This window comes from Watersipora subatra, chromosome 3 (genome assembly GCF_963576615.1).
Source record: "Watersipora subatra chromosome 3, tzWatSuba1.1, whole genome shotgun sequence".
Taxonomy (NCBI): domain Eukaryota; kingdom Metazoa; phylum Bryozoa; class Gymnolaemata; order Cheilostomatida; family Watersiporidae; genus Watersipora; species Watersipora subatra.
The window spans coordinates 30,065,823-30,092,819 of NC_088710.1; the positions used below are offsets into that span (position 1 = coordinate 30,065,823).

Below are 26,997 nucleotides of genomic sequence, written 5' to 3' on the forward strand. Positions count from 1 at the left end.
CAAAAATGAAAAAAAAATCCAAGTCAACGCAAAATAACGAAAAATACAAAAAAATGACTAGTTGAATAAAATTGGTATTGAATTTTTTTTTCTATGATTATCGTTGCTAAAAATTCATTTTATACTGCAAGCATAACTTCAGAGTAATAAAAAAATGACCTTGAAATACTGTTATTTCTGTCGAATTGCCATACAAAAACAATAACAATATAAATCAAAAACATAGATCTTTGAACTCACAAAAGTGGTCAGTTCATTAAAGAAGGGTTGGTACTGAAGTTGTCTATTGACCAAAGTTTTATCACAATTTCTATACTCCTAAACCACTTCTTTAAATATAAAAATGTACTGCAAAATTTATACAGAAAATGTTCGCAGCTGACTCAAATGTTTTTGTTCTCAAGCAAGTGCTTCTTGCAGTTTCTATAGTTACACATATTCACTGCTCAGGTATTTTTTAACTCAGAAAATTTGCTACTTGTTTCAAGTTTTTGATGTTTTTTTTTCTTCTAAAAATCTATGCAGTTTATAAACTAACTCAATATTTACATTTAATCAAAGTTCAGTTTTAAATAAAAGCAGAAGATTCAATTTGAAAAACTCGTTTTTATATGAAAATGTTTGGGTAAAATTTACTAAAAAAAGATTTATCTTTTTGTCAGTAGCTATGATCTTTATTAGGACAAGAATAATTTTCTGTAACTTTACTGATCAGTCTGGCATTCATTATAAAAAACTGATAAACTGTTCCATTCTTATATTTGTATATATCCTATGCTCAACTACCAGGCAAGATCTCTAAAGCACCTCATTTTTATTATCAAAGGTGTATTCTACTTGGGGTTTGCTAGTTGGGATCAGTCGCATTGTGATCTTTTGATGTGATCTTTTCTCATCACAATAGCTTTATTTAACATCAAACAAATCACTGTCTTGGTAAATGACTGGGCTGAACTTTACCTATGTCTGTAAGATCAAACAGTTTTAGCAAAAATGGAATTGTTAAATTTAAGTTAAGACTTACATAGTAACTAAAATAAACTTTAGTTCAAGTTTAAATAAACATACACATAAGAAAAAGACGAACGAAAATATATTAGACAATTGATTGATTATGCACTTGTTTTCCCATATTGAATTACTAGGGAAAATACATTCTTTCAATAAGTGATTCCTATGTTTGGGTGCTTACATTCTGCAGGGCTGGCTTAGCAGGGTTCCTAAAAGGACAAAGATTTGTCAACTTCGGTGACTTCATTTTCAGTGAGTTGTATGCCTACAATACAAGTTGAAAGATGATTATGAGCTCCTTTTGTTTGGGTGTCTCGTTCGAATTTTGAAATAAACTTTTCAATCATTGCAAAGTAGTTATCAAACTTAGTTACATTTAGTTACAAACAAAGTTAACATTTCACTTACGTGGAATTTCAATGGTAGTAGAATATTTGGTGAGGAAGTGGAACGCCTCTTGCAAATGACCAGTTCTACCCCAGAGAATGTCAAAGGTTTTAATGTGGCTTCTCAATTTGCTTCATAGACTGAGTAAAGCCATTCAGAATTAACCTGAATTAACCGGGATTGAAGGATTAACCTGGACTTCTGATTGCTGATCTCCTCTAAACAGGCAGTGAGAACAGCAGATATGAACAGCTACATGGAAAGCTTTCCATGATTGAGACAACTGACAGGTGATGACATTGGACTTAAAAATCAGGCACTGCCAGGATGCACTAAGTTTTTTGGGGTTGGTTGCTGCTATGAATCTTTTGTAGAAATCGCGCTGAACTAATATTACACTATTTACCTGTGCAATAGTAACTTAATTTTGAAAGCAGAGGTTTGACAAACAGGGTTGCAAAGAAGATTCAGAACTGCAACAAAAAGTTGGTGATAAACATACATCAGTATGAGCAGACCTTCAAGAAGGATGTCTACTCTTAACTGAAACCAGATTTTGATATTGACCACATCTTCCATGAATTCAGAAGCTAAAGCTAGAATCAAAGTTCTGCAAGTGTTGGCTCTCCAATTTGACGGTGGACCATCAATAAAGACCTCAAAAGTTTAACTGAAACACTGAATGGAAAAGCAGAATTGCTGAGAAGATTTTTTAGAAGAGCTTCAGCAAAAATACCATCATGTAGAAGTCTTTGTACCAGTGTTCCATACTCAACCTGGTGAATGACTCTGCCCTGGTGAGCAAAGAAATCAAATTTAGAGAGATGATCATCCGTCTGCTTTTGTGATCTATGATGAAACAGCAGGTTTATCATAGATGTGATTTCACCGAAATTGTGAAGAATGTAACCAGAAACATATTTGAGTTCAAAAAAGAACACTCGACCCGCATTGTGCATGTAACACAAAATAATCAGCATCTGGAAACTTCTCTAGCACTTGTGAGAGTTCCATGTATGGCTGTTCAGAAGCTGGTTGGATAAAAAGCACCACAGATATCCACAGCTTTAGAAGTTCCAGACTGTGATCTTTGCATCTTTCATTGAGCTTCTTTTTCAGATGTTCTACATTGGATGTCACTTCTGGATTGTTTCCAAAACCAAAAATCTAATCATCTTTAAATAATCGTAATTGCTTGTTAGACAGATGCTCAAAAACATTCAGAACTTTTGGAAACATACTTGCTAGTTGATTTTCCTTTATTAGCAGTTTCCGTCAAATTGAGTCTGTTGCAGTGAGAAGTTCTTTTCGTGCTTAACTGAGCTGATCACTTGCCAGTTCATCTGCATGAATGAAAACAAGAATCGGTGGGCCAAGTTTAGGGCTAGCCAATCAAAACACACATTATTGCATGCAACCTCAGCTTCATTAGCTTGCGCTCCTTCTGCAAAATTTTCTGTCATCAACCATTGTGAGAGATACCCACCTCTTTTTGCTGAGAATTTGGTTTGCGAGATGATAAACTTGATTACCGCCATAATCAAAAAGCTCGACTTTAGTGGCCTCAAGAAGCAAAGATTATACTTGAAATACTCTGGCTGTATCATCTTGCTCAGAGCTTGTATCATGATGTGTCAGAACATGTTTGCCAGCTTTTAATGTTCTAAATAAGCTCGTTTTGCAAGTGAGAATTTTTTTATTGACAGCCACTGGCACTACTACCAACTTTAGTGGCTTGTCAGGTTTTTCGAAAACCGCATTGTTCGAGATCCGAAATCATTTTTCCCATTAAAATAAATTCATGTAAATTTTAATCCGTTGCAAGGCCGAAAAACAACTTTGGTTAAGTATTTTTTTAACATTTTACACCAAAAACTGTATTGTATACTGCATACTATAAATAAAAACGGGTACATATAGTTAGGGTCTAATTTTAATAAAAGGTTTTCTATTTATGATGACGGAAAAGGAAAACAAAAGTAAACATTTCATATGTTTGGCTCTTAAGGTTAGAAGGCACCCTCGGAGAGACCCCCCATCTATATACACTATAGTGTTACAAAATTACAAATGTTATATTCTGGTGTAGTTTTTTGAGACAAATCTAATGGTATACTTGGTTTGTTCACCAGATAAACAGTTTTCATTTTATGAGTCAGAATGTAGTTTCGAAGTCATGTCTCTCATGCAAAATATCTGGATGAAAATCTAAGTGTACCTACTTTAAAAATAGTTATTATAGTGCCAAACAGTGTATATTATGATAATATGGGAGCAAAATTTTTAATAACAATTTTTATTCAGGTAAAAAGAGACAAAAGTCATATATGCAAAATCAGGTCGGGGTCTGGATCGTGGGTTGGACCCTGTACACAGAGAAAAAAAATTCTGAAACCATAAAAACATCAGTTGGGTTTCAAGGATTAGCCATACAAAATTTCAAGTCGATATCGTTAAAATTGACCAAATGACAGCGTTTTAAAGATTGAAAACACTGACAAAAGCAAATAATGAGAAAACGTTGCCTAAAGTTTGGGAATAGAAAAGGGATGATTTCTTTACAGTTATGGGCAGATGGATTGTTTCAGACCTTTTTAAAACCCTCCACTTGAATATGTATTATTAAAACCCTCCACTTGAATATTTATTATCATCTGGAGCAGCTGATCTTCTGTTTGCCTTCTTTGCAGCAATTACCACAGGTTCAGCTGCCTTGTTTCTACGTACCACCTGGCAGCGATCAATATCTCGGGCATATTGTCTTTGGAAGTGGCCAACATTCAGATCAAGTTATAGGTGTTTTAAAATAGTTTGACATACTTTTTAGTAGCAGCAATGGAAAGAGCACACTTGAATTATATAAGAAACATGTTTTTCTTGAAAATAATTCTTTTGAAAAAAATACTATTTTGAGGGTGCTGTCTAACCTTAAAACATCAAAAACATTAAAGGTTACTAATCAACACTAAAATTTTCAGAAATTGTTAATGAGACAGCAAAATATGCAACAGATCAGTTACATCGAAAATCATAGGAAAAAGAAAATATAAACAACGATGGCATGCATACTTTCATGGCATGCATAAAAGGAGAATTCTTTACCAAAACAGTTCAGGGTAACTCGACCAGAGGGGTTATCTCCCTAGCAAACCTTTGCGGTAGGGGAGACGTCGTCCCATATGGTTTTTTCCTTTTTTTGTAAAGAACATATGAAGCGTGAAAAGCTTTTCTGTTTGTTAACAAATTTTTCCTTGCTGTTTCCGGAGCTATTCTAACTTCAATGCGCATGCTCCGGTTTGGTCGAGAAAGGAATATATGTTTGAACTCCCAGACAAACAAATCTAAAAATATTTGCACGAAAACCGAGTTGGTCAAGAACCGAAGGAATTGAGAGCCTAAGATTCATGGTATATAATCAGTACACAAAACGGCAAATTTTATGCTTGAGATCAATCATTGTCGATATCGTAGGGCTGAATAAGTTAGCCCTAAAAAAACACGGGTAAGCATCACATTGCATATACTTAGTTCCTATTTTTTTCCAAACCAGAGCATCATAACTTGGGGACTCAGGGCTAAAATAATTTGCAAACACATAGTGTATTCGTTATATGAAAACATATCTGATGACTGTGGCATTCTAGCTCACTGGTAGAAGGTCCGGATATAAAACTTGTCGATGCATTGTCGTGAGTTCCAATCCACCTGTTCGTGAAGTTTTAATATCGATTTTAAGATATATAGCCGGAATGACATACATACCCACAGACATTCTTTGAGAATTATAAATAAATATATGCATATATATTCGGCGACCATCCGGAATGGCTGACCAAAGGACGAACTGTACTTCTGATAAAAGATCCAAAGCAGGGGCCAATTCCCAAGAACTATCGGCCAATAACATGCTTGCCCACCACCTGGAAACTGCTCTCAGGAATAGTTACAGACAATTTAGAAGAGCACATGAGTCACTATATGACCAGTGCTCAGAAAGGAATTATTCTCAACACCCGAGGAGCCAAACATCAGTTACTGGTAGGTTTGGACGGTCTGTCAAGACAGCAGGATAAGGCATACCAATCTTGCAATGGCTTGGATCGACTACAAAGAGGCCTATGACTCGATTCTCTATAGTTGGATACTTGAGTACCTCAGTATGTACAATGTTCACCCTGCTCTTGTGGCATTCATCAATATGTCAATGACCAAATGGAAGACGGAACTGGAGGCTAATGGCAAAAAGCTGGCGATTGTAAAAGTTAAGCGAGGCATCTATCAAGGTGACTCCTTATCACCGCTGCACTTCTGCATATGCCTAAACCTTCTAAGCAATATGCTAGAGAAGACTCGCTATGGGTACCAGTTTAACCCATTCAGGACTAATTAGTTATTGGTTGACCGCTCCCCCAGCCTAATTAATTTTTCACTAGCCTTACAATTAATATAGAGCTACACAAAATTGAGTATAACTAGAGTGCTTTTCAAAATAATCTTGATTTGTTTTTTGCAGCTTAACAAAGACATTCCAGTCTACAATTAGATATAAATTTTTGTGCACCTTTACAAATTCTACTAATCACAATTTCTAATAATTCTGTGAACTCCTTTTTGATCAAAATTGTTTTTTATGTTTCATAGCAGCTCACAAGCAGTTTTTTGGTACTGACATTGTTGGACCTATGTTGGATTGATAGCAAACCTTATCAGCAGCAAATAAAAAAAAATTTCTCAATTCCAAGCAATAGAACAGGTGTTACTAGCTTCTAACCAACACTACGTCACTGACAGTTTTATCAATTATCTAATCAAACAATTTGTTAATTTATATTGAAATGCATAGCAGAGGTTATTATGAATATATTATGCATAAAAAAGATACTCAAGTTACCAGCTAACAAACAATCAATTACCAGCAAAAAAATAGGTGTAAAAATACAGTAAAATATATTGTAAAAAATACAGTAAAAATGAATATGCATGAAAAGGAAACAATATATACATGTATAATATGGGTGTGTTCATAAAAAAATGATGACACGGTGAGAGTTATTTGATGCTAACTACACATGCATATTTGCTCCCATTATAAGTTAGTTGATGTGGTATTCATCAAGTATTGGTGTTGAAGCCCTAGGCTCATCATCAACGACATCATCACTCACAAGCCCTTGGCTGTCTTCACCTTCATGTAGCAAATATGATCGGTAGTAAGCAACATATTTGCTTGCAAACTTCTCGTACAGCCTAGAAAAAGATTGTGCTTTAGTAGCTTTTCAGGGTAAATACCTTATAACAAACTGAAAATAAGTAGTCTACTGCAGCTAACAGTTGGTAATACAAATTGCAAATATTTTTTGATACTGTAGATATAAACACAGAAAGTCATGAAGATGATTACTGTGGCAAGTGTCCCCTATCAACCAATATTAGAGTCTAGTGGTTGAGGCTAGTTTATAGTAGATGTTGAGGTTGAGAACTATAAGCTTGACTAATTGTTGGTGTAACAATTGGATATAAATGAAATAAGAAATTTTTATTATCTTGTAGTTATACAAGGAAATCATAAAACTATTATTTATTATGGGGTAACAGAGTGATGAGTTCATGCTGCAAAAAGATCTAAATTTTATTGGATTGAAAATGTTATAATCATGTGTATCATGAAAAAATCCATATCTTACACTGTTAGAATAAAGTTTGTTAGAAATTCACAAGAAAAATTTCGGCTTTTCATCGTTTTCTTTTCGGTCAAATTCTATAAATAGCCACATAAAACTTACCTTCTTCCATCAGAAAATTCTCATTTTCTTCTTGAACATTACTTTTGTTGCTATTTGCTTCCCCTGAGCTGATTACCACATCTAATTCAATTAAAAATTTTGCCATCGTTCGGATAAACCTTTTCCAAAATGGCGATCAACCAATTTTCAAACAGTTGATACCTATCACATAATTTGTTAGTTGAAACTTTCTTGTCCAATCACATATTTGGTATCAAAATGAGGCCCAGACTCTTAAACTTCGTTTGGTGAATGAATAAAACCGATGTACCAAAACAGCTAAGCAATAGAGCAAATCAAAGTTTAACCCGAAGACTTCGGGAACGGGCCCTGGAGGGCACAACTCTTCCCGAAGTGATCGGGAACAGTCCTGAATGGGTTAAGATTGGCACCAAGATAAACCACCTCTTCTACATACATGGATGATATCAAGCTGTACGCTAACAAAGAAAGGGATATTGATTCGCTAATACACCTCACTCAGGTATACAGCAAGGACATCGAAATGACCTTCGGTATTGAGAAATGTGGAAGGCTAATTCTTAAGAAAACAAATTCTATGCTCGCAGATGGCCTAAGAATGCCAAATGGTACCATCAAAGATATAGAAGAAGGGTACAAGTACTTGGAGATTATGCAAAGCAACATCAACCACAAAGCCAAGGTACGTCACAAAGCCATTACTGAATACAAAAAATGCCTTCGGCAGGTCCTACAGAGCAAGCTCAATGCCAAGAACCAAATCATGGCAATAAATACCTACGCACTGCCAGTAATAAGATATCCAGCAGGCATAATAAAGTGGACTGAGGAAGCCATCAAGGAAACAGATATAGCAACTCGTAAACTGCTGACCATGCATGGAGCACTCGATCCAAAATCAGATACTACTAGATTGCATCTTGATAGGAAATATGGCGGTAGGGGACTCAAAAGTGTACATCAGACAGTTAAGGAGGAAGAGCAAAGCATGAAAGCCTATGCAGCGTCCATGACCACTTCAGACTACAGACTACAATAGACCTTCGCACTGATGATGAGGAAATTAATTGGCACACAAAGCCTCTCCATGGTGCATACCAACAACAAATATCTAAGGTTGGCGATCTTCACCAGACATATATGTGGCGGAACATAGGAAACTTAACGGCCAATACAGAGTCGCTAATCATGACAGCCCAGGAGCAAGTGCTCCAAACAAGGCAACCCAAACAAAAATCTATCACACTTGAGACGATCCTTGATGCAGACTGTGCAAAGATGCACCTGAGACCATCCTACACATCATCAGTGGATGCAAGCAGCTAGCAGGAAATGCATACACTGAGGGGCATAATCATGTCGCAGGTGTTGTGTATATAAGTCTATGTGACGAGTATGGCCTTAATAAACTGCAACACTGGTGGGAAACTCCTGGTAAGATCAATGAAAATGACGGCGCTAAGATCCTCTGGGACTTCTATATCCGAACTGACAAGCATGTCCTAGCAAACTAACCAGATATAGTGGTGGTGGACAAGGATAACAAGAGGGCTACTATAATATATATAGCAGTGCCCAATGACTACAATATAGACAGCAAAGAAAAAGAAAAGGTACAGAAATATCTCCCTCTCAGAGTAGAGATTGAAAGATGCTGGGATGTAAGAACAACTGTAATCCCAGTAGTCATTGGGGCACTGGGCGCAATAACACTGGCGCATAAAATGTGGCTTGCACAAATACCAACAGCAATCAACTCAGGTGAGTTGCAGAAAAGTCCGCTAATGGGAACAGCTACTGTAAGATCTTGAGGCGAGTGCTCAAACCCTCGCGTCTCTGGTAGGAGACCCGAGTTAGAGCAAAAACTACCACCCAAATGGGTTAACCGGGGTGAGGAAACAATTATATATATTGTAAAACCTCTATTTGAAAGCTACATCTGTTGGAACGCCGCATCCAATTGGCTGTTAGCCTTAAAAAAGTTAAAAAACATATCGTCACTCTCCAAATGAAGGCTGTCTACATTTGCCGGCCACTTCGACATTGTTTGATCTATTTGAGCCCATAATATCAATCGATCAGTAGGAAAGTGTCTACAAAATTCTGTAACTAATGAATCGTTTATTTCAATATCCATTAATTCTCTTGTGGTCCAATTTTAAAGCATTTCATATTCTTTTAACTAAAACCTTTGAAAGCTACACCGCAGCAATAATTGATGATGGTCTCAGGCGAGTTTTAGCTCTTTGTTTAACATGGTCTTTCTACTTTGAAGTAGCCTACATTAGCAAAAAGCGGTAGTGGTAGAGATACTTTTCAGTTTTTCGATGCACATTTATTAAAAAATTTTTGACAAGTTATTGGTAAGTAAGCATATTTATTTCATTCAAAGTGTTTAACATCGGTCGACTGGAAAAAATGAGAAAATATATGTGACATCAGCTTTGCCTGTATTATGGCTAAACTTGTCTTCAGAAAATTCTGAAGAGCAATTTGAAAAATAGACCGCCAGCCACTTTTTGAACGCCGCCTCCAATTAACCGCCACCATAAAGAAGAGGTTAAAAAGTAAAGTTCCATGTTGTTCAATTCAAGGTTTTACGGTATATATATGGTATACACTGTAAATATATAGGTATATATACATATACATGGTATATATATATGGTATATGGTGTATATAAGGTTTCATGGTAAATATATTATAGTCTCTCCAACTCTCTTATAAATGTATATCTCTGCAACTTTGCAGTGTCTCAACACTTACGATCTATTAATCTGAGTTGCAGAAAAGTGTGATTTAGAGAATAGCAAAGATCTGGAAGCAAGTGCTCAAACTTTCAGGTCTTTGGTAGGAGACCCGAGTTACAACAGAAATTACCACCCATATGGGTTAACCAGGCTAAAGAAACACTTTTATATATGTATATAGTAACTAAAAGTATGTGCAAAAGCATTCAAAAAAAGAACTCTATACTAAAAACTTAAAAAATATTTAGTGTATTATTGAATATTAGAAAAAATAATTAAGAAGAAAGTAAATAAATTTTCATTACAAGCGCTACAATTCTGTTTCGTACAATGCACTCCTCAGGAGCAGTTTGAACAAAATGAAAAACTGTACCGAATAGCTAGAAATGGGCTCGATATATTAACCTTGCGATTTAGTGGTATACACAACTGAGAAGAAAACTCTCAGCATGTCTGGTTGTGCCAACAACCATACACAAACAAAAGCAAACTACAATATGACAGCACAAGCAACAGCAAATTACAACATAACACTAACATTGAAAGATACAAAAATCGTAACCGACAAAGAACAATCACATGGTATGACCACCCATTCATCGCCAATCTTGCAGCCAAAATCAGCAAAAAATTATTTAACATAATTATGACATTCTTTCCAAAGAAACACCCACTCTACGCAAAATTTAATTGAAAAATCTTAAAACTGACCAACTCATTAATGCCAAACACAAAGGCAATAATTGATGTGAGCAACTAAAAATTCACAAAAACTATCCCACAGAAAAAAGAACACAACGAAAAAGTTGCAACTGCAGACAAAAAACAATTGCTCTTTTAAACAAAAATATCGAGTTTAGAATGTGATATATCAGACAACTGTAAATAACCACACAGACAACCAGGTAGCAATTTATGTGGGACTTTGCTCAGCAGAGTTTAAAACCTGATATAGCAATTATGAAGCTTCATTTTACCACAGCAAAAAGCAGCACCACACAGAACTGTTCAATCACACTTGAATGTTGTAAGGCAGTAACTCAGCATAAAACATAACATGGAAAATATTAACTCAAGCGCAACCATACACAGACAAAACCAAATGATGCAAAATATGTTTACTGGAAGAATAATTCATAATAGGCAAACCACACTTGAGCACATTAAATAAAATAAATGAGGTGTTTTCTGATTGAAGACATGTTAGGAATTATTTACTTGGTTACACTTTGTACTAAATAACTTGATTAAACCATGGAACCCATTTCTAGCATTTCTGTATAGCATTCCGTTTTAGCCAAACCGCTCCTGAGGAGTGCATCGCACGAAACAGATTTGTAGTGCTCTTACTAAAAATTTACTTTCTTCTTAATATTTGTTCTTTTATATATATATTATATATGTAATATATCATATACAATATATATATATATTGTGTATGATGTATTATATATAATATAAAATTTATATATAATATAAGATAATAATATATGTACATATAATATATATAATGTGGTATATATATAATATATATCATGTTATATATATATACAGTATATATGTATATATATATATATATATATATATATATATATATATATATATATATATATATATATATATAACTATATATAGACAACTTGGCATACATCCTAAAATTTTGTGTGGGCGTAAGCTTCGATTTCGACCACTGCCAGCTGGTCTTTTTGGCCTTTATTGGAATCATTTCACTGGCTAGGTATAACATGATGTCAGTTTTGAGAGGGTGTCCTCCGTCTTTTTTGAGGTTGTGTTTTCTAAGCTATCAAACTGCTCCTAGGCACAAGGTTTAAAAATAGCTACCAAGTGTTGTAAGATGTGGTAGTGGCCTCCTTTGTTACTTCTAATATACCTGCAGATACCATAGTTTATTTAGTTTTTCATGGCTAATGCTACCTTTCCCAGGTTTTTCCCAAGTTTTTTGTGTCATTATGGAAAAATGTATGAGTTATTAATTTGGACAATTAAAACCTTGTTAATATATGTATATGGTTATCAGCCGTTATTGACTAATCCTATCAAAATGTGAGCACAAAACATAAACTGTGGTAGAAGCCAACTGGATCACCAACGGAGCCAGACAAGCAAAGGGCTGATAGGCCTAAGAAAATGGCTTTCTTGGTACAAACAAGACCGTCTGGCCCAATTTTCCAAAGTAGAAAGGACCAACTGTTGTACCTATATAATAAAAAGCTAATTGTTGTACATATAAAAGTGACAACTGTGTTCTGCCTGAGAGGCAAAGAAAGAAAAGCAACAAGGACGATAATCGGCACTATTTTACACTACTGTATATTTTATAGTTAGTTTTGGAACAAATATATTATCAATATCAATGAGCGCTGGTGTTCTTAATGTATTAAGTAAAGGTTTACAACTTTACAGCGATATAAGTCTGTGTCATGTTGATAGGCAATGATTCAAAAATTTCACAATGGTCGAAGCATTGGCTCTGCCAGATCCCTGTTTGAAACCAACAAACCAAAACTATGCTTAACCTTTGTACTAGCGCTTTAAAGGTGGTAGTTGAAAAAAAACTAAAGAAGGGCAACTGGTTTTGTAGGAACATGACATCACTTAAATTGGAGTACTCAAAAGATGTCCGATGACTGCTTCACTTTAACCCTTCATTGAGCCTAGTAAGGTTTATCGCTCATTTACATCGCACTTGTACATGAACCGAGTGACCTTTATTTTGATTGTTACAGTTAACTTTATGAGTAAGTTTTTTTTATATTGAACAAAGAATAAGAAAGAGTCAAGAAAAACTATTCAATACAAAAAAATACTAGACTAGTTGACTTTTACTTGTTTCTATTGCAACACTTTAAAATGTTCAGAGCAACAAGTGCAAAGATCTTTAGGCAGAGCAAGAATCATTTTGTCTGCATTAGTGTTTCTTTAAATCATCGCTCATCTACATCCCAGCTTTAAACTAAGCTGAAGCAAAAGACTATACTTTCAAACGCATTTTAAGCCCATTTACTTGTTTTCAGGTTGATCATGCTACATTTAAAGTTTTGAGAAATAACCTGAAAAACTTTAAAAGCTTGACAAATGTTTAAACAATGTCTCCTCTATGCACTAGTATCTTATGATGCATTGCTACTAAAAAGAATTGCTATTGCTCATCAAAATGCTTCAGAGTTTTAGATCTCAATATGACCAAGCTTATAAATGAAGTTGAAAGCTTTGGATCGTATTTACGCTCGGCTGATTGTGATTCAGGCTGTAGTTTTCATAAATCTGGCATCTGACTGTCATCACAGAAAACACAAGATTTAGTGTTTATATTCATGTAACCTAATCATATTCATCATAAGAATATTATTGTACATGTAATTATTTGCTAATCATAATAAGGATTAGTTTACAAAAGCAATCAAAAGCTTTTTGTGTTATAGCAATAACAATGAGTGTACAGAACTGACAATTGTTCTTAAAATATTTCGCTAGATAAAAAGTAAAAATATAATGATATAATCAAATTACTAAAAGTATAATTTTGCTAAGAGTTAGTTTTTAATTTATCGTTTTTGTTTATAGAACATAAAAATCAAATGAATATTTTATGATTCATGACAAAAATAGCGAGCAAAAATAATGAGCAACTCTTTGAAATTAAATTGCTATCAGGATGGGTAATTCTAAAAATAAACCTGCTGAGGAATGGTTCCAAAGAACACGGTGACATGTACCCTTAGGCAGATGGTCCTAGTAACTATTAAGAACTATTAAATACATAAAAAAGACAGAACTCAATCCATCATGACAGACCACCGCTGGGTAGCGCCTCAACCCTCCCAATATTTAGCTATAAAGATGTTGGGGAGATGTAACCCAGACAGCATCAAAACCTGTTGAAAGAAAAACTAGGCCCACCAGGTGTGTGGTCCCTAGCAACTTGGACCCAAAAATACAGTGTGCTGGAAAAAGCGGCTGGGTTCCTAAGCAAGCCAACTGGTTTAGAGCACAAGGTCATAAGGTCATGAGACATAGGCTTTAAAATGAAAATTTAGAGCCAAAGGTTAAATAAAGTATGATCGATCTTTTACTCGATAAACAGTTGCAGATGAGAGAGTGACAGGGCAAAAGGAAGAGAGAACCATATGGGAGAGAAATGACAGAATAACGCACATGAGCCTGAGCATACTAATTCTTATGTTCTGTATCGTCATAATATATTTTTTGACTATTGAATTTGTACAGGTACTTTTTATAAGCTCAAAGTTATGAATTTTTAGGAGCAATAAGATAAAGGCGCACACAGGATTACTTTAAAATAGGGTGCAATAGAAATTTCTAAGATTTCCTAAGAAGTGGCATCATAGAGCCAGCTGGTGTTGTCTGAAGCTAAAATTTGGCACTTGTGTAAAAGAAGAAGGATCAAAAGCAGCAATTCTATGCATACAGACACCTTGATACCATCATGAAGCAAATTGCTACATATACCACATAGGGTGATCATCCATTCTTCTGCAATTAGTGAAAAGAAAAAAAGAAGCTAAATTTGATCAGCTAAAACCAGCAGCACCAGGCATGTAGCCTGGGGTATTTCTACCTAGTAGAATGGTATAACTTGGACACGATTGACAGCAAATGAAAGGCAAAGTAGGGGAAAGAGAGAGAGAGAGCTCTATTTACCATAATCCTAACTGGCAATAGTGTGAAACAACAGAATAGGTTTGTAATCTATAGCAGTAAGCTATTTTAAAATACTGTTTTGACCGTATCATAGGGTGTATCCTCTAAGTATTCTTAATATTGCTAATTGCTGTTCGCGGCCTGAAACTCAGAAGGAAAACAAACTGACGGATGGGCAACCAGCAACCAAAAATTAATCTGCTAATTTTAACAGCCATCAACAAATTCATTGGGGCAGCTAATCTAAAACTAAAAGTAAATTTACGTAAGTCAAAGTCGGTGCAAAAAACTATGTTCGACTTTCAAATTATTTTATCATAAACGCATTTACAAAAACTGTAAAATAAATTTACGATATGAAATCTAAATAATTCAGTTGGCAAGTCATGAACTGTTTTGAAACAGGTAGAGCCAGAGGGACCTGAAGTGCGATTTAAAAGACCTTACAGATGAAGTGCTAAAAACCATAATAGGTGGGAACTTTTACTAGATCATTGATTCTTGTCTTCATTAGACAATCAATCAGATTCTGATTTAAAAGCTATGTCAGAGTCCAAAATAGAATGGCAATTACAATACAGAGAAAGCTCTGAACTGAAATCTGAATCAGAAACCATTTATGAAGTATTTACCGGGAGAACGCCCCAGGTAAATACTTAAACAAATTTCAACTTCTACAAAAACGAGTTCTCAGAATTTTACATAAAAACCTAAATTAGAACACACCCGCCCACTTTTTCAAAAATCTTCAATACTCACTGTGAATAAACTCTATAAATTTCGAACTCTCATCGCGTCTCATCAATTATTCTACAGCCTTAAATCACATCGCATTCATCAATATCCCACTCGCTGCTCTTCCTTAAATCTAAAGCTACCTCCCTCTAAATCTGCTTCGGGTCATCGCAGAATGTCATACTAGCAGTCAGCACAATGGAACGCTCTGCCTGATGAACTGCGTAGGGTTGTGAGTATGCCCACTTTTAGACGTGCCCTCAAGCTGTACCTGTTGAGCGGTGAATAAATAGTTTCTGGCTGCTTGCTGTTAACTTGTGGCCCAGCGCCTTGACTAGCAATGCTACTGCGCAGTTTGGGCCTCATCATTATTTCTTTTTCTTTTTTTTTCTGTTTTCATACTTTTTGATGAAATAAAACAAATAAACAAACAAACCTAGTCTATAGCAGAACGTTGAAGCAACAAAACCAAACAACAGAGGGTTAAATATCAAAATCCAAGTTCAGACGTGAAATTGAATGCTAATATTAATTAAAATCTATGTAGAAATTTTTTAAAAAATTGAAAGCTGTGTCAAAATCTAAACATAAAACGAAGTAGGAAATGAAAACCTGAATGAAAATTGGAATCAAAAATTGAAACAGAATTTGAATCTGATGCTGAATGAAAATGCAAAATGATTCTAAACTCAAAACTTGATAGGGTCTTGGACAAAATTGAATCACAACACGTATCAATGTATCAATAACATGATATGAATTTTGAATTTAATTCGGAATATTAGGCAAAATATAAATAACCTTCGCACTAAAAGTTTTTTATTTTTTTATTTGCAAATTAAAACTTTTATCGAAATTTAAACCCTCCTTCAATCCAACTTTGAAAATGATTTTTACTTTAAAAGAACTTGTTATAATACTAATACCTGAAAGAAATTCACATGTTTATCTGAATAATATCCTAAATTATGATAATTTGATTCAGCATATACATGTACAAATCAGAATCAAAAACTTTTAAAATAACTTTATACAGTAGGTGAAAATGAGTTTAAATCAAAATCTGAAGTATAATTCACGAGTGAATTTGCCGTATAAACTTTATTTAAATGATATGACACTCATTTTTTCAAGTCTTTCCCTAAAATAGTGTTTTATTAGATACACCACTCAAATAAAGAGCTTATAATGCTTTTCAATGACTTCATCAGAATATTGAAAAAATAAATTAAACATTTTCACGGGCAAATCCAATGTCAAATGTATTTCACTTTTTTGGGGTAATACATTAACCCTTTTGGATGCGAGAAGTTAGCTAACTTATCTCTAACTTGTCGTAGATCTGTAAATCAATATGTGCAGGGAAGCTGATACATGTGTCTACCAGTTTATATAAATTATTTGCAGTAAACGTATGATGACCTTAGAGCCTGTTTCGCAATTTGTTGGAGTTGTCAAATATTTATTTTATGGTAAAGTTGAAGGCATATTTTCCACTTATAACTATGTTTAAAATTTCCTTAAAATCTTTGTTTTAAAAAAAATTTGTTTAAAACCTCATCACATTAATATGGTTGTTGCAGCAAAAATTGGATTTTTTATGTGCAATAGAAAAGTTTTTACTAGCACCAACCCGTTGTAAGCCAAGATCAGATTACTACAAAGATGCTAAAAAGTCTAGCATCTGAACAATTTTAGCAGGACAAGCCGTTAACGGGATGCTCCTTAGGATAAATGTATAATATTTGTGTGTTAATGATGAAAAACTATCTACTATCAAATTATCTTTAGAAGTTGAGCCTCAAAATACGTTGTAACGCCGATTGAATCGTGATTGCGAAAAGCTTATTCCCAAACATCAAACGGTCAAGACTGTGTCAAAAAGGGTTTTTCTTATCTTGATACCCCAAAAAATCTCCTTGATGCTGATGCATTCAAAGTTTTAATGAAAAAAGCTGGAAAGTCCGACTCGAAAAACAGACCATTCAAATAAAGAGCTTATAATGTTTTTTCAATGATTTCATCAGAATATGGAAAAAATAAATTAAATCTTTTCACTTATCTCTTCACATAGAAATGTCATCGCGGCAAAAATCTGTTCTTGAATTAGCAGCAACAGTTGAAGGTAATTCTTTATAGAATTTGGTAGAATTCAGTAGATTCGTTTTGGTCGAATCTGAATGTGACAGAAAGTCTGAAATTGAGTCAGTATTTGAATAGAGTCTTGTACTGTAATCAAAATATGTTTTGTAAGTTTGATCTGAATAAAAATTTTCAATGGAACCTTGTCATAATATTCATTAAAATCTTAATCAATGTCAGAGTCAGAATTTAAATATGAATGGCAGTCAGAATCTAAAGCAATTAACCAGAATCTAAAGCAAAAATATGGAATACAAACGTTTTTGGAGTTCAATAAGAACTAAACCAAATGAATGACAGAATCCGTGTCCATTTTCTAATCTGAAAAAAAAACTTGTTTGAAATTTGTTATTAATAATGAATTGGATCTGCCATTCATTTTAATTTTCAACTTGCATTAGCTCTGCATTAGTAAGCCAAAAAATTTTTGAATTTTCATTTAAATATAATTAGGAAACTACGTACATGTATTAGTATAAATAAAAACTCAGATCAAATTCTGAATTGAACCTGGCCAAGAACCCAAGTAAGATTTTCAATTGATTGCTAAAAAAACTTTACTCTGACTTGTTGTATAGTTCCTGATACAAAGCTGTGTCTAAATTGGATTCTAAGTTAACATATGCTTTAGATACATCATGCAAATACAAACATGATTATAAATCCTAATTAGCATTGAATTCCCATCAAAATTTAAATCTCAATCTAAAATATATGTTACCATTAGTAAAAATCAAAGTCAGCTGTGAATTTAAATTGATAAACAAGTTTTATTCAAAACAAACGCAGAATAAATTTTAGAATTAGATCATGAAATTGGAACTTGTACAGCACTGCCCCTAAAAACATAAATTAAAACATTCATCTTAATATGGCTTCAACTCGAACATTTGTAGAATCAGATTCAGAGTCCAGAGTTGGAAGTTGATTACGAATTTAAATTCAAATTTCCACACCATTCAGCCTTCAAACTAGAGTCAGGCATGACCTAGAGTCAGATTAAAAGTAAAATTAATAATTTCATATCGAATACACTTTTTCTTTGAGATAATTCAAGGTTTAATTTTGGAGTTTTTATGCTCACAGCTAAATTTGATAAAACCCTTTGTAATATGATAGACATTCAAAACCTATTAGCTACTTCTAATACCACATTTTTGTAAAAATACGCCTACAAGGATTTTTCTACCAAAAACGTTTACATTTAGATCTGTTGACTGTATTAGTTATTTCAAATGTGTGTCATCTTTTCTACTAATAGTTTATTCTCATATCCAAAAAGTAAATTTTCTTTATTAGTCAAAACCCTGAAAAATGCTGTTTCATGAGAATTTTATTTAATATACTGAAGAAATATTTAGGCCAAATACAAAGCAATCATAAATGGAAGTAACTGTTGATGCAATCAAAAAGCAGAGAATAGCTTATTAGCTGAGCCTCCGGCAGCATCCACTGAAGACTGCAAGAAAAGCATTGCATGTGGGTATATCTCTCTTTTTCTACCCACCCACAGGCAGGAATCGCATGCTAGCCTGCTGCAGCAGATGTTCACCGACTGAGGCTATCTCATTTTTGTTTACTGTTGTATTCACAAGTTTATCTCTCCTTAATACATCAACTGTTCCACAAAAATATAATATAGTTTCAATGCATGAGTATTCTATAGGTCACACAAAATTCTATGAAACACTACATGTTTGGCTGATCATTCCAATTTTATTATCTGAAGCATTGGAAAAACTAAGGGCTAGACATTTGCGCATGTTTGTGTGAAAGTGTAAGTTTCTTGATAATATTTGCATTATGTAACTCTCATCATTTTTCAAAACTTCAGACAGTTTGCTTATGCAAAGTATTTAACCTTCCAAATAAGGATGCATCTTTTGCTACTAACTATTGACATGAGTGATAAATTTAGCACTTTCGTAGGTCTTTGAATCAACACCTACATATGGTATATAGCTCATGCAACTTTATAATCTCAAGTAAGAAGACACGATCTGTTGTGGCAATCAGCTACATGCAGACAAGGCAAATGTGGTCAAAAATAATACTAGATCAAAAAGCAGAATTATCTAAAATATTTTTTTTAGATGCAACCTCATTTTGAAAACGAAATGAAAAAAATTGTTTAAAATTTGGGAGCATTATTTTTATTAAGAATATTTATTAGATTTAAAAAAAGTCAAGAACATATATGCATGTCTTTTTTGAAAAGCTACGAACTACGTCGTAGAGAATTATGGCGTCGCGGTTTTTCTCTCTTCTCACTCACTCTCCTCTATCTTTCCTTTCTCTCAACCTTTCTCTCACTCTTTTTCGCTCATTTTCTCTCACTCTTACTCTCACCCTTTTCTCAATCTTTCCCACATCTCTTTTTCACTTACTTTCTGACTCTCCTTTTTCCGTCTCTCTCATTATTTTTCTCTCTTTCACTCTCTCTCTCTCTCTCTCTCTCTCTTCCTCTCTCCCTCTCTCCTCTCTTCACTTTCTCACTCACACTCACACTCTCACTCACTTCCTTACTCTCTCACTTTCTTTCACTCCCGTTGTCTCACTTGTCTCCTCTGTCACGGGCTCCCTCACTTGCTCTCACACTCACTTACTCACTCTTCCTTATTTTATTGGCAGCTGGTTTTCTGAGAATGACTGTTGTGTAGTATTGACTTTTTTGCTGGTTTCCGTGCAGCTCATTGTTCTGTTTTTCTTGCCATCGATTTGAGTTCAGTTTCCTCAACTTTATATTACGCATAACTAAATATATGATTGATTTTTGATATTTAATTTGAACTCATTTTAGCACAGAGTTTCTTTACATATTATTCCACAATTTACAACATCATTTGTTACGCGTATGTTTGTTTCCTAGCTGATTTTTATTGGGTGTTGAAGCCGGAACAGCACGGTGTAAACCTTTTTAGGATAAGTGATGTTTTAGCCAAGATGATTATCAAAAGTTGGTGTAATTTTTTTTTTAAATGCATGAAAAAACGGATTAAGGAACACTGGCTTTTGTGTTACTGAAGTTTAATTCTGTCTATTGACAGTAGGAAGATAAAATCCAGCAAGCAGCCGCAGGTCCAGAAAGACTAGAAACTTTGGTCTGCTGCAGCAGCTAAATAGAGGATGTTAATCTATTCTGATCATTGAGTGTGGCTACCACCTACTTTCTGGGAAGTCTATTGAAACCCATCTTTGGGTATAGTACTTTGATCCAACATATTGCCCATATTCACCCCCAAGTTTAGATATGGTGATGTCAGTTAAGTCGCTGGCAATTCTACCCATGATCTATGATGAATAAAGTCAAAGAAAAACAAACAAGCTGAACGAATAAACTAATTCTAACATGTATGCGATTGGTTCAGGTGTTAACCATCACATGTATTTATAATTCATTCTGAAGTTATAGCTGAGTTTATGGAAGTTTGGAGTGAATTAGGCCATTTATATAATAAAATCAGTTTCTGCCTACCAATTTTTTTTCTGAAAAAATGGTTTCTAGAGTGAATTAACTTTTTAAGCAAAGACACTAATGTATGCGTAATAAAAGGTCCAAATAAAGTGCAGTCAATGTGCTTAAATACTTTCTCTTCTTTCAAGAAGGACTAACACTACTCTTTGCCCTGCAAGAGAAGACCGTGCTTTGCTTAGGCCATAAGTTAAAATAAAAACTCTAGTCATTTTCCATAAAGTAAAGGGCTGACTTTAGGGTCCTTTGCTCATAAATTATATACTTTATAAAGTACTGCAGTTGAGAGTACAATTCTTTTCTCACATAACTCAATGTTCTACTTGTAAAAACTATGTCTAACTGATCAGTAGATCAGCAAATTACGTAATTACATTAAGAATAAGTCATCTTAAAGAGAAAAGCTAAATATAAGCCTTACTGGCCCAAACAAAACATAATTAAAAAACCTATAATACAGAAAAGAGTTCAGGATCCTCATCAATGAAACCTCAACATCTTCAAATTTGTTTTACTAGATAATGCAACACTTTGGTGATTGTCTACATAAAGATTGAGGCATACTATTTTGTTCATTATATGTGCTGACTCTCAAGATGTTTTAGCTGTGATCAAATCGAAAAGTGTAATGATTGCGAAAAAAAAGAAAAAAATGTTTAATAAAAAATTAGAATACGTCTGCTAGTTATTCTGGTCTGATTTACCAATGCACTAATACAAACTACTTTTTGCCATAAAGGTGCTGCCACCCACAATATTTCAGCCTTGATCAAACCTGGATTAAAATGAATAGACAATATTTTTAATAAATAAGAATACTGAGTGTTATATAGAACACATAACTCAGACAAGAGAACGTATTGAGTGGTGCTATCAGGTTAACTGAGCGACTGTATCCACCAAGAAACAATAAGTGCTGGGACTGTAACTCACTAAATCAAATGACAGTATGGCGACTTTTAAAAGCGGCGTTGCTTTTGCACACTAAGATGTGTTCGGTCATTTTGCTTACATCAACTTGTAAGGTGAACACACAACGTTGATATGTAGCTACCAAGTTATAATAGTTGCAAGTTGTATGCAGAGTAGAAACCTTAGCATACGATACTTACAAAATATCATATAATAAAATTTTTTAGCTATACTCACATAAAATTGTACACAGTCACTGTCAATGTTTTAACTTTCTTTGTGGGTTTTCTAATTAAGGTGCAGCTGGAGGACAATTCCGTAAGATGTTACCAACTGACGCACGGAAACATATCCTGATAGAACACAAAATAAGACTCATTACTATTCTCATTCCAGCCTACTCCTTCTCTGTGTTAAGGACAGTCTCTTTCTCTTTGGTGAAATTTGTCTTTTATTGCTTCATTTTCCCTGACGGCTTTTTTTGATTTCCCAAGTTGCTATAAGTAGTCATAGAAGCTATAGAGACTAATAATTAACATAAACTCTGCTATTTTGGTTCAAACACAGCACTAACAGTGCAACTAGTTGAGAATTTTTGTCACATCTTTCAGGTGATCATCCAGTCATCTTCCTTCATCTAGCCTTCAGCCATAAAATCTCTTGAAGCTTTTTTGCTTAAAGTGTGCTGACAAATCTTTTCTCGTTTAGCAGAAAACTATTTCATCTTATTTTTATTTGACTCATCATCATCCACTTCTTGTTCACTCACTATATTCTCCTGCCTCATTGTCCGCTATAGCATTCTATATTGCTCTTTCCAGTTTACAATGGTAAACTTTGTTTGCTTAATTAGTTATGTAATTCTTTCTGCTACACTTATTTTTATACCCATAACTTATTAGTATGACCGACCTGGAATTATTTAACTGTTTTCTAAAACTGACCTGCAGTATGGAACATATCTTGCTGTTAGGTAGCTACAAAGCTATAACAACTACAAGCTAAATAAAAATAAAATAAGGCGGAGAAAAACTAAAAAGCTTAAATAAATATATATAAAACACTTTCAAAAATACCCAAGAGATGCCTTTAAAAAGGTGATTCAGGTTATAGTGAGTAGTGTAACAAACTAAACATTTAAAGTGCACGAGATGATAAACCTTAGTAGCATTGCCTTTGTATGTAATTAATTGTACACTGAACAAGCTTAACTAAAGTTTTAACATGTTTAACTATGTTATAATTCAATCACAACACAAGGCAACAGCAGAGACTATCTATCAATTGATAAAGCATATTGAGAGAAGATCTAAATAACTCAATTTTACAAGTCGCTGCCATAGTTGTCGTAGAAGCAATGCATTTATGTGGCAAGTTCTTTTCTGTATCATTGTTTGGTCATTTTAAACATAGCAAAACATTAACAAAATAGATTGTAATGCTATAGGCATATTTTCCTTATGATATTTTAAAACTGTTTTCCAGCAAGTGGTGCTTAAACTTTATTTTACCACCAAATGGTCTGACAGGAAAACAACATAAATAAACAAAAAATCATGGAATACCTCTGAACAAATTACAAGTAGGCAACTCCAAAAAAAACAAAACATTAAAGTCTAGCTGAAGAGAAAAAAAACAGAATGATTTTACTTAAAATGCTTTTAATAACTGCTTGTTTTCAAGTCCAAACACTAAATGTGCATTTTTAAGAACAAGAAATAAAAACTTTGACATATCTTAATCAAGGTTGTGTCTGTCAGACTCTAATTCTAACCTACAGTTAACTCACTATGAAAGAAAAGCCAACCTCTCATACAATAAAATTTTAGGAAATAAGTTAGCGGTAATGTCAGTGAAGGCCCTGAACTCATTAAGAACATTTTGATTTTCTATGACTTTGTGAACCCGGAGAATTTTTACATTCAAGTGTTTATTAGGTTTGCTAGATTATTTGTTATAGACTACAGCCATAACTGATTGACTGTCAGCACATGTAACATGAAGGTCTGATTGCTTACCTTAAACAACTTTTATAAGTTGTTGTAGCTATCTGTATCGAATCCTGCTGCACCAGCTTGTTGGTCCATGACCAACAATAAACACCCCTCTAAGCGTTTAGTGGCAGACTTTAGTATGTTAGGCAGACTCAGAAAATTGACTAAACATGAATATGTGTTGTAACTTTTTCCATTTTTATATAATCTGTCTAAAATTACAATTCTTAAGAGAGTTTTGAATAAATTTTTTTGATTGAAATGAAATTATCAAGTTTTACAATAATACTGGTATATTATACCAGTAGATGTACTCCATACTGTCTATGGGACTTTGCGGATGTAACACCTAGTCAGTTTGTGTAAACTGCTCAAAACCTAATCTCTTAAAGGGTTGTGTGCATACATTAAAATGATTAAGTTTTTTTCACTATGCATGATTGAAAAAATGCAAATATAATGAAACCGCTTTTTTGCTGAAAGTCCAATTTTTTTTATATTTCAAATACAGCAAAAGACTTTTTCAAAGTAATTATATGGCAAAACCTCAATTTTAGTAATAACAGATCAAAAAAAATTATTTTTATTGAAGAAAATAGCAGTGAACTTATGTCTTGACAACAAATATTGTTACTCCATTATCCTTTTGCATTTATAGCAGATGTGAACTGAGTTTATGTTCTTGATCCATTAGTAACTTGAGAATAGAGCATGTTGAGATTTCATAAGGTTGTTATATACTGTAAATATATACACCTCTGAAACAATCATGAAAAATGCGGATGCAGCAAATGGTGACCCATTAAAAGTACCAATGATTGTACTCTTCATTGTAAAGAGCAACACATCAATTCACACAAACATAATCCATTTATTTAACCCAAGAAATAAAATTGGCATAACCAATAAAATGACAGCTGAAACTGTCAAAATACCACATTGTAGTATGTATTTAAGGTATATGTTAGAGTTCAGACTCATCAGATGAGGTAAGTTAATTAGGAGTCTACTCAATATTCAATGATGAATTTGATAATACAATCAGTGGTAATAATAAAAAATACAAAAGGTAATTTATATAATATTATATATTTATATAATAATATAAATACATTATTCAAACTTTCAGCTCTTTAAGTAGAGAGGCAAATACACTGTAGCTCAAAGTTTGGTGGTTGACTTTACCCTAATTTGATCTGTCATGCTTACAGAATGTATACATAGCTATTGATGGAAGCTAACGCCGAGATGGCAAATATTTATCGGCTTGGGAAACCTGGGAAAAGGAATAATTTTCTCCCGTGAGTAAAAGTGCACGTCGATGTTGGAACATTTCCTCCTTGCGTGTTGTTTTTCTGACTCATGCTGACCTTTCTTACTCTCTTCTGGACCTATAAGTACCATTAAATCTTTGTTATGAAAAACTTGTAGTTACACATCGGTATTGCCCCTATATAAATACAATATTTAAAATACTTAAAAGAAACATTTTTGCTGCAGTAATACTGCATGAACTGTTTTAAAATAAGACATTTTACTTAATTCCACCATATTGCCATCTTCTTTGCTAATGATCGTCGATTGCATCGGCACTGCACCTTTCACGTGTTCCATTATATGATCTTTCTGTTTATAAATGGTACCGGCGGTCGAACGATTCAAGTTGTATGCCCGTGCAACGCTCACCATTTTCTCACCAGCATCAAGCTTATTTATTATTGACACTTTCGTTTTAAATGAAATGGCTTGCCTCTTCTTTGCACTACCACTCTCACTAGAAGCCTTTCACTTTTCACCAACCATATTGAAAAATTGATGCACGCGATATTTAATGATAAAAATAAGAAAGTCCTTTGCACACTGGAGATACGTTGACGAACTTATGCACTGCAATGATCTGGACAAAAAAAGGTGGATGTTGAGTGGTGCTTCCGAGTAGTGCTTCTTTCCGCCGCTAATACCGACGCCAAGTGTCTTTATTAGTGGCGGACATACGCGCAGACATGTTCGTATGCACTGTTGTTCGCAACTCGAATGTTCGTAAGTAGGAGAGAATCTGTACAGCATTTTCAGAAGACTGAATTATTACAGAAACTGTCTCATAAATCATATTATGAGGTATCCTTAATCTCCACCTTTTGGATACGCACAGAGATATCAGTAACTATATATAAGGATGCATTAATCTATAATTATATCAAGTTAAATGTTCATTACTTAGTTTGTTGATATGTTGTGTGCTGAACTATAGCAATACAATATGTATGATGCAAGTTCCTGCTAGTGTTAGAAACAAAAGAACCATGACACACTAAAATTGAATTAAAACAAACGCATACACAGGACTTTTGCAGACAGGCATGTCAACTAATACGCAACATGGCAGAAATTTCATACTAAGGATTAATTGTGGACATGCTTATTACACTTGCCAACATTTAATACTGCGCTAGACTGTCAGTCTATTAAAAATAGGTTAAAATACTTCCACAAATTTCTACAAGTATGTGTGTATATAAAACCAAATTATTCAAACTTGTAGCCCAAACATACATGTAAATGAACCCTCACTTTCAATTAAAGGCTAGAATAGTTAATGTTGTATATGTTTATTAGAAAGAACTATTTGGCAAAATATTTTTATATTACTTATGCACTGTTAAGTTTTTATGTGAACTATACTTACAATTTTGAATAAACTCTCAATATCTCTGTGACAAGCGTGTTTGTAGAAGGTAGCAACTAACATTCGAATGAACCAAGATCCATGAGTTGTGGACCTGATTGATCTGTATGCTGCAATGCATAGTAGGTTAAATAAACATTATCTGCACTCTTATATGGCATAGCATCATGGCCATCCTATGTGAAGTACAGTTTTTCTCAACAGTTGTTAGGATAAAATATTTGGCATCGAAAACTTTTTGCAAAATTTTATTATAGCATGTAAGTCGGCAGCTAGAGTAATAGATAAATATTAAGAAAGAGTGTGTATTAAAACTCCACCATAATTGATTGTATTAAGAGTGTGCTGCAAAATACAAGGAAGCTCAAAACAAACATACTCGCTTGATAAATGAATGGGTAAAACATCTTTAATGAGTAACTTAAAGTTACTCAACTGAATGTCCTTTGTCTTGGTTGCA

At 33.9% G+C, this 26,997-nt stretch overlaps 1 protein-coding gene across 1 annotated transcript in view; it reads right to left on the bottom strand.

Annotated features, from left to right (window-relative positions):
- LOC137390495 (caspase-6-like) overlaps positions 1–26,997 on the bottom strand; it is a 528,030-nt gene that overhangs the window by 195,836 nt on the left and 305,197 nt on the right. The window contains exon 5 of the mRNA XM_068076824.1: positions 26,538–26,647. Within this exon, the coding sequence (XP_067932925.1) occupies positions 26,538–26,647 (110 nt within the window). The remainder of the gene's footprint in view (positions 1–26,537; positions 26,648–26,997) is intronic.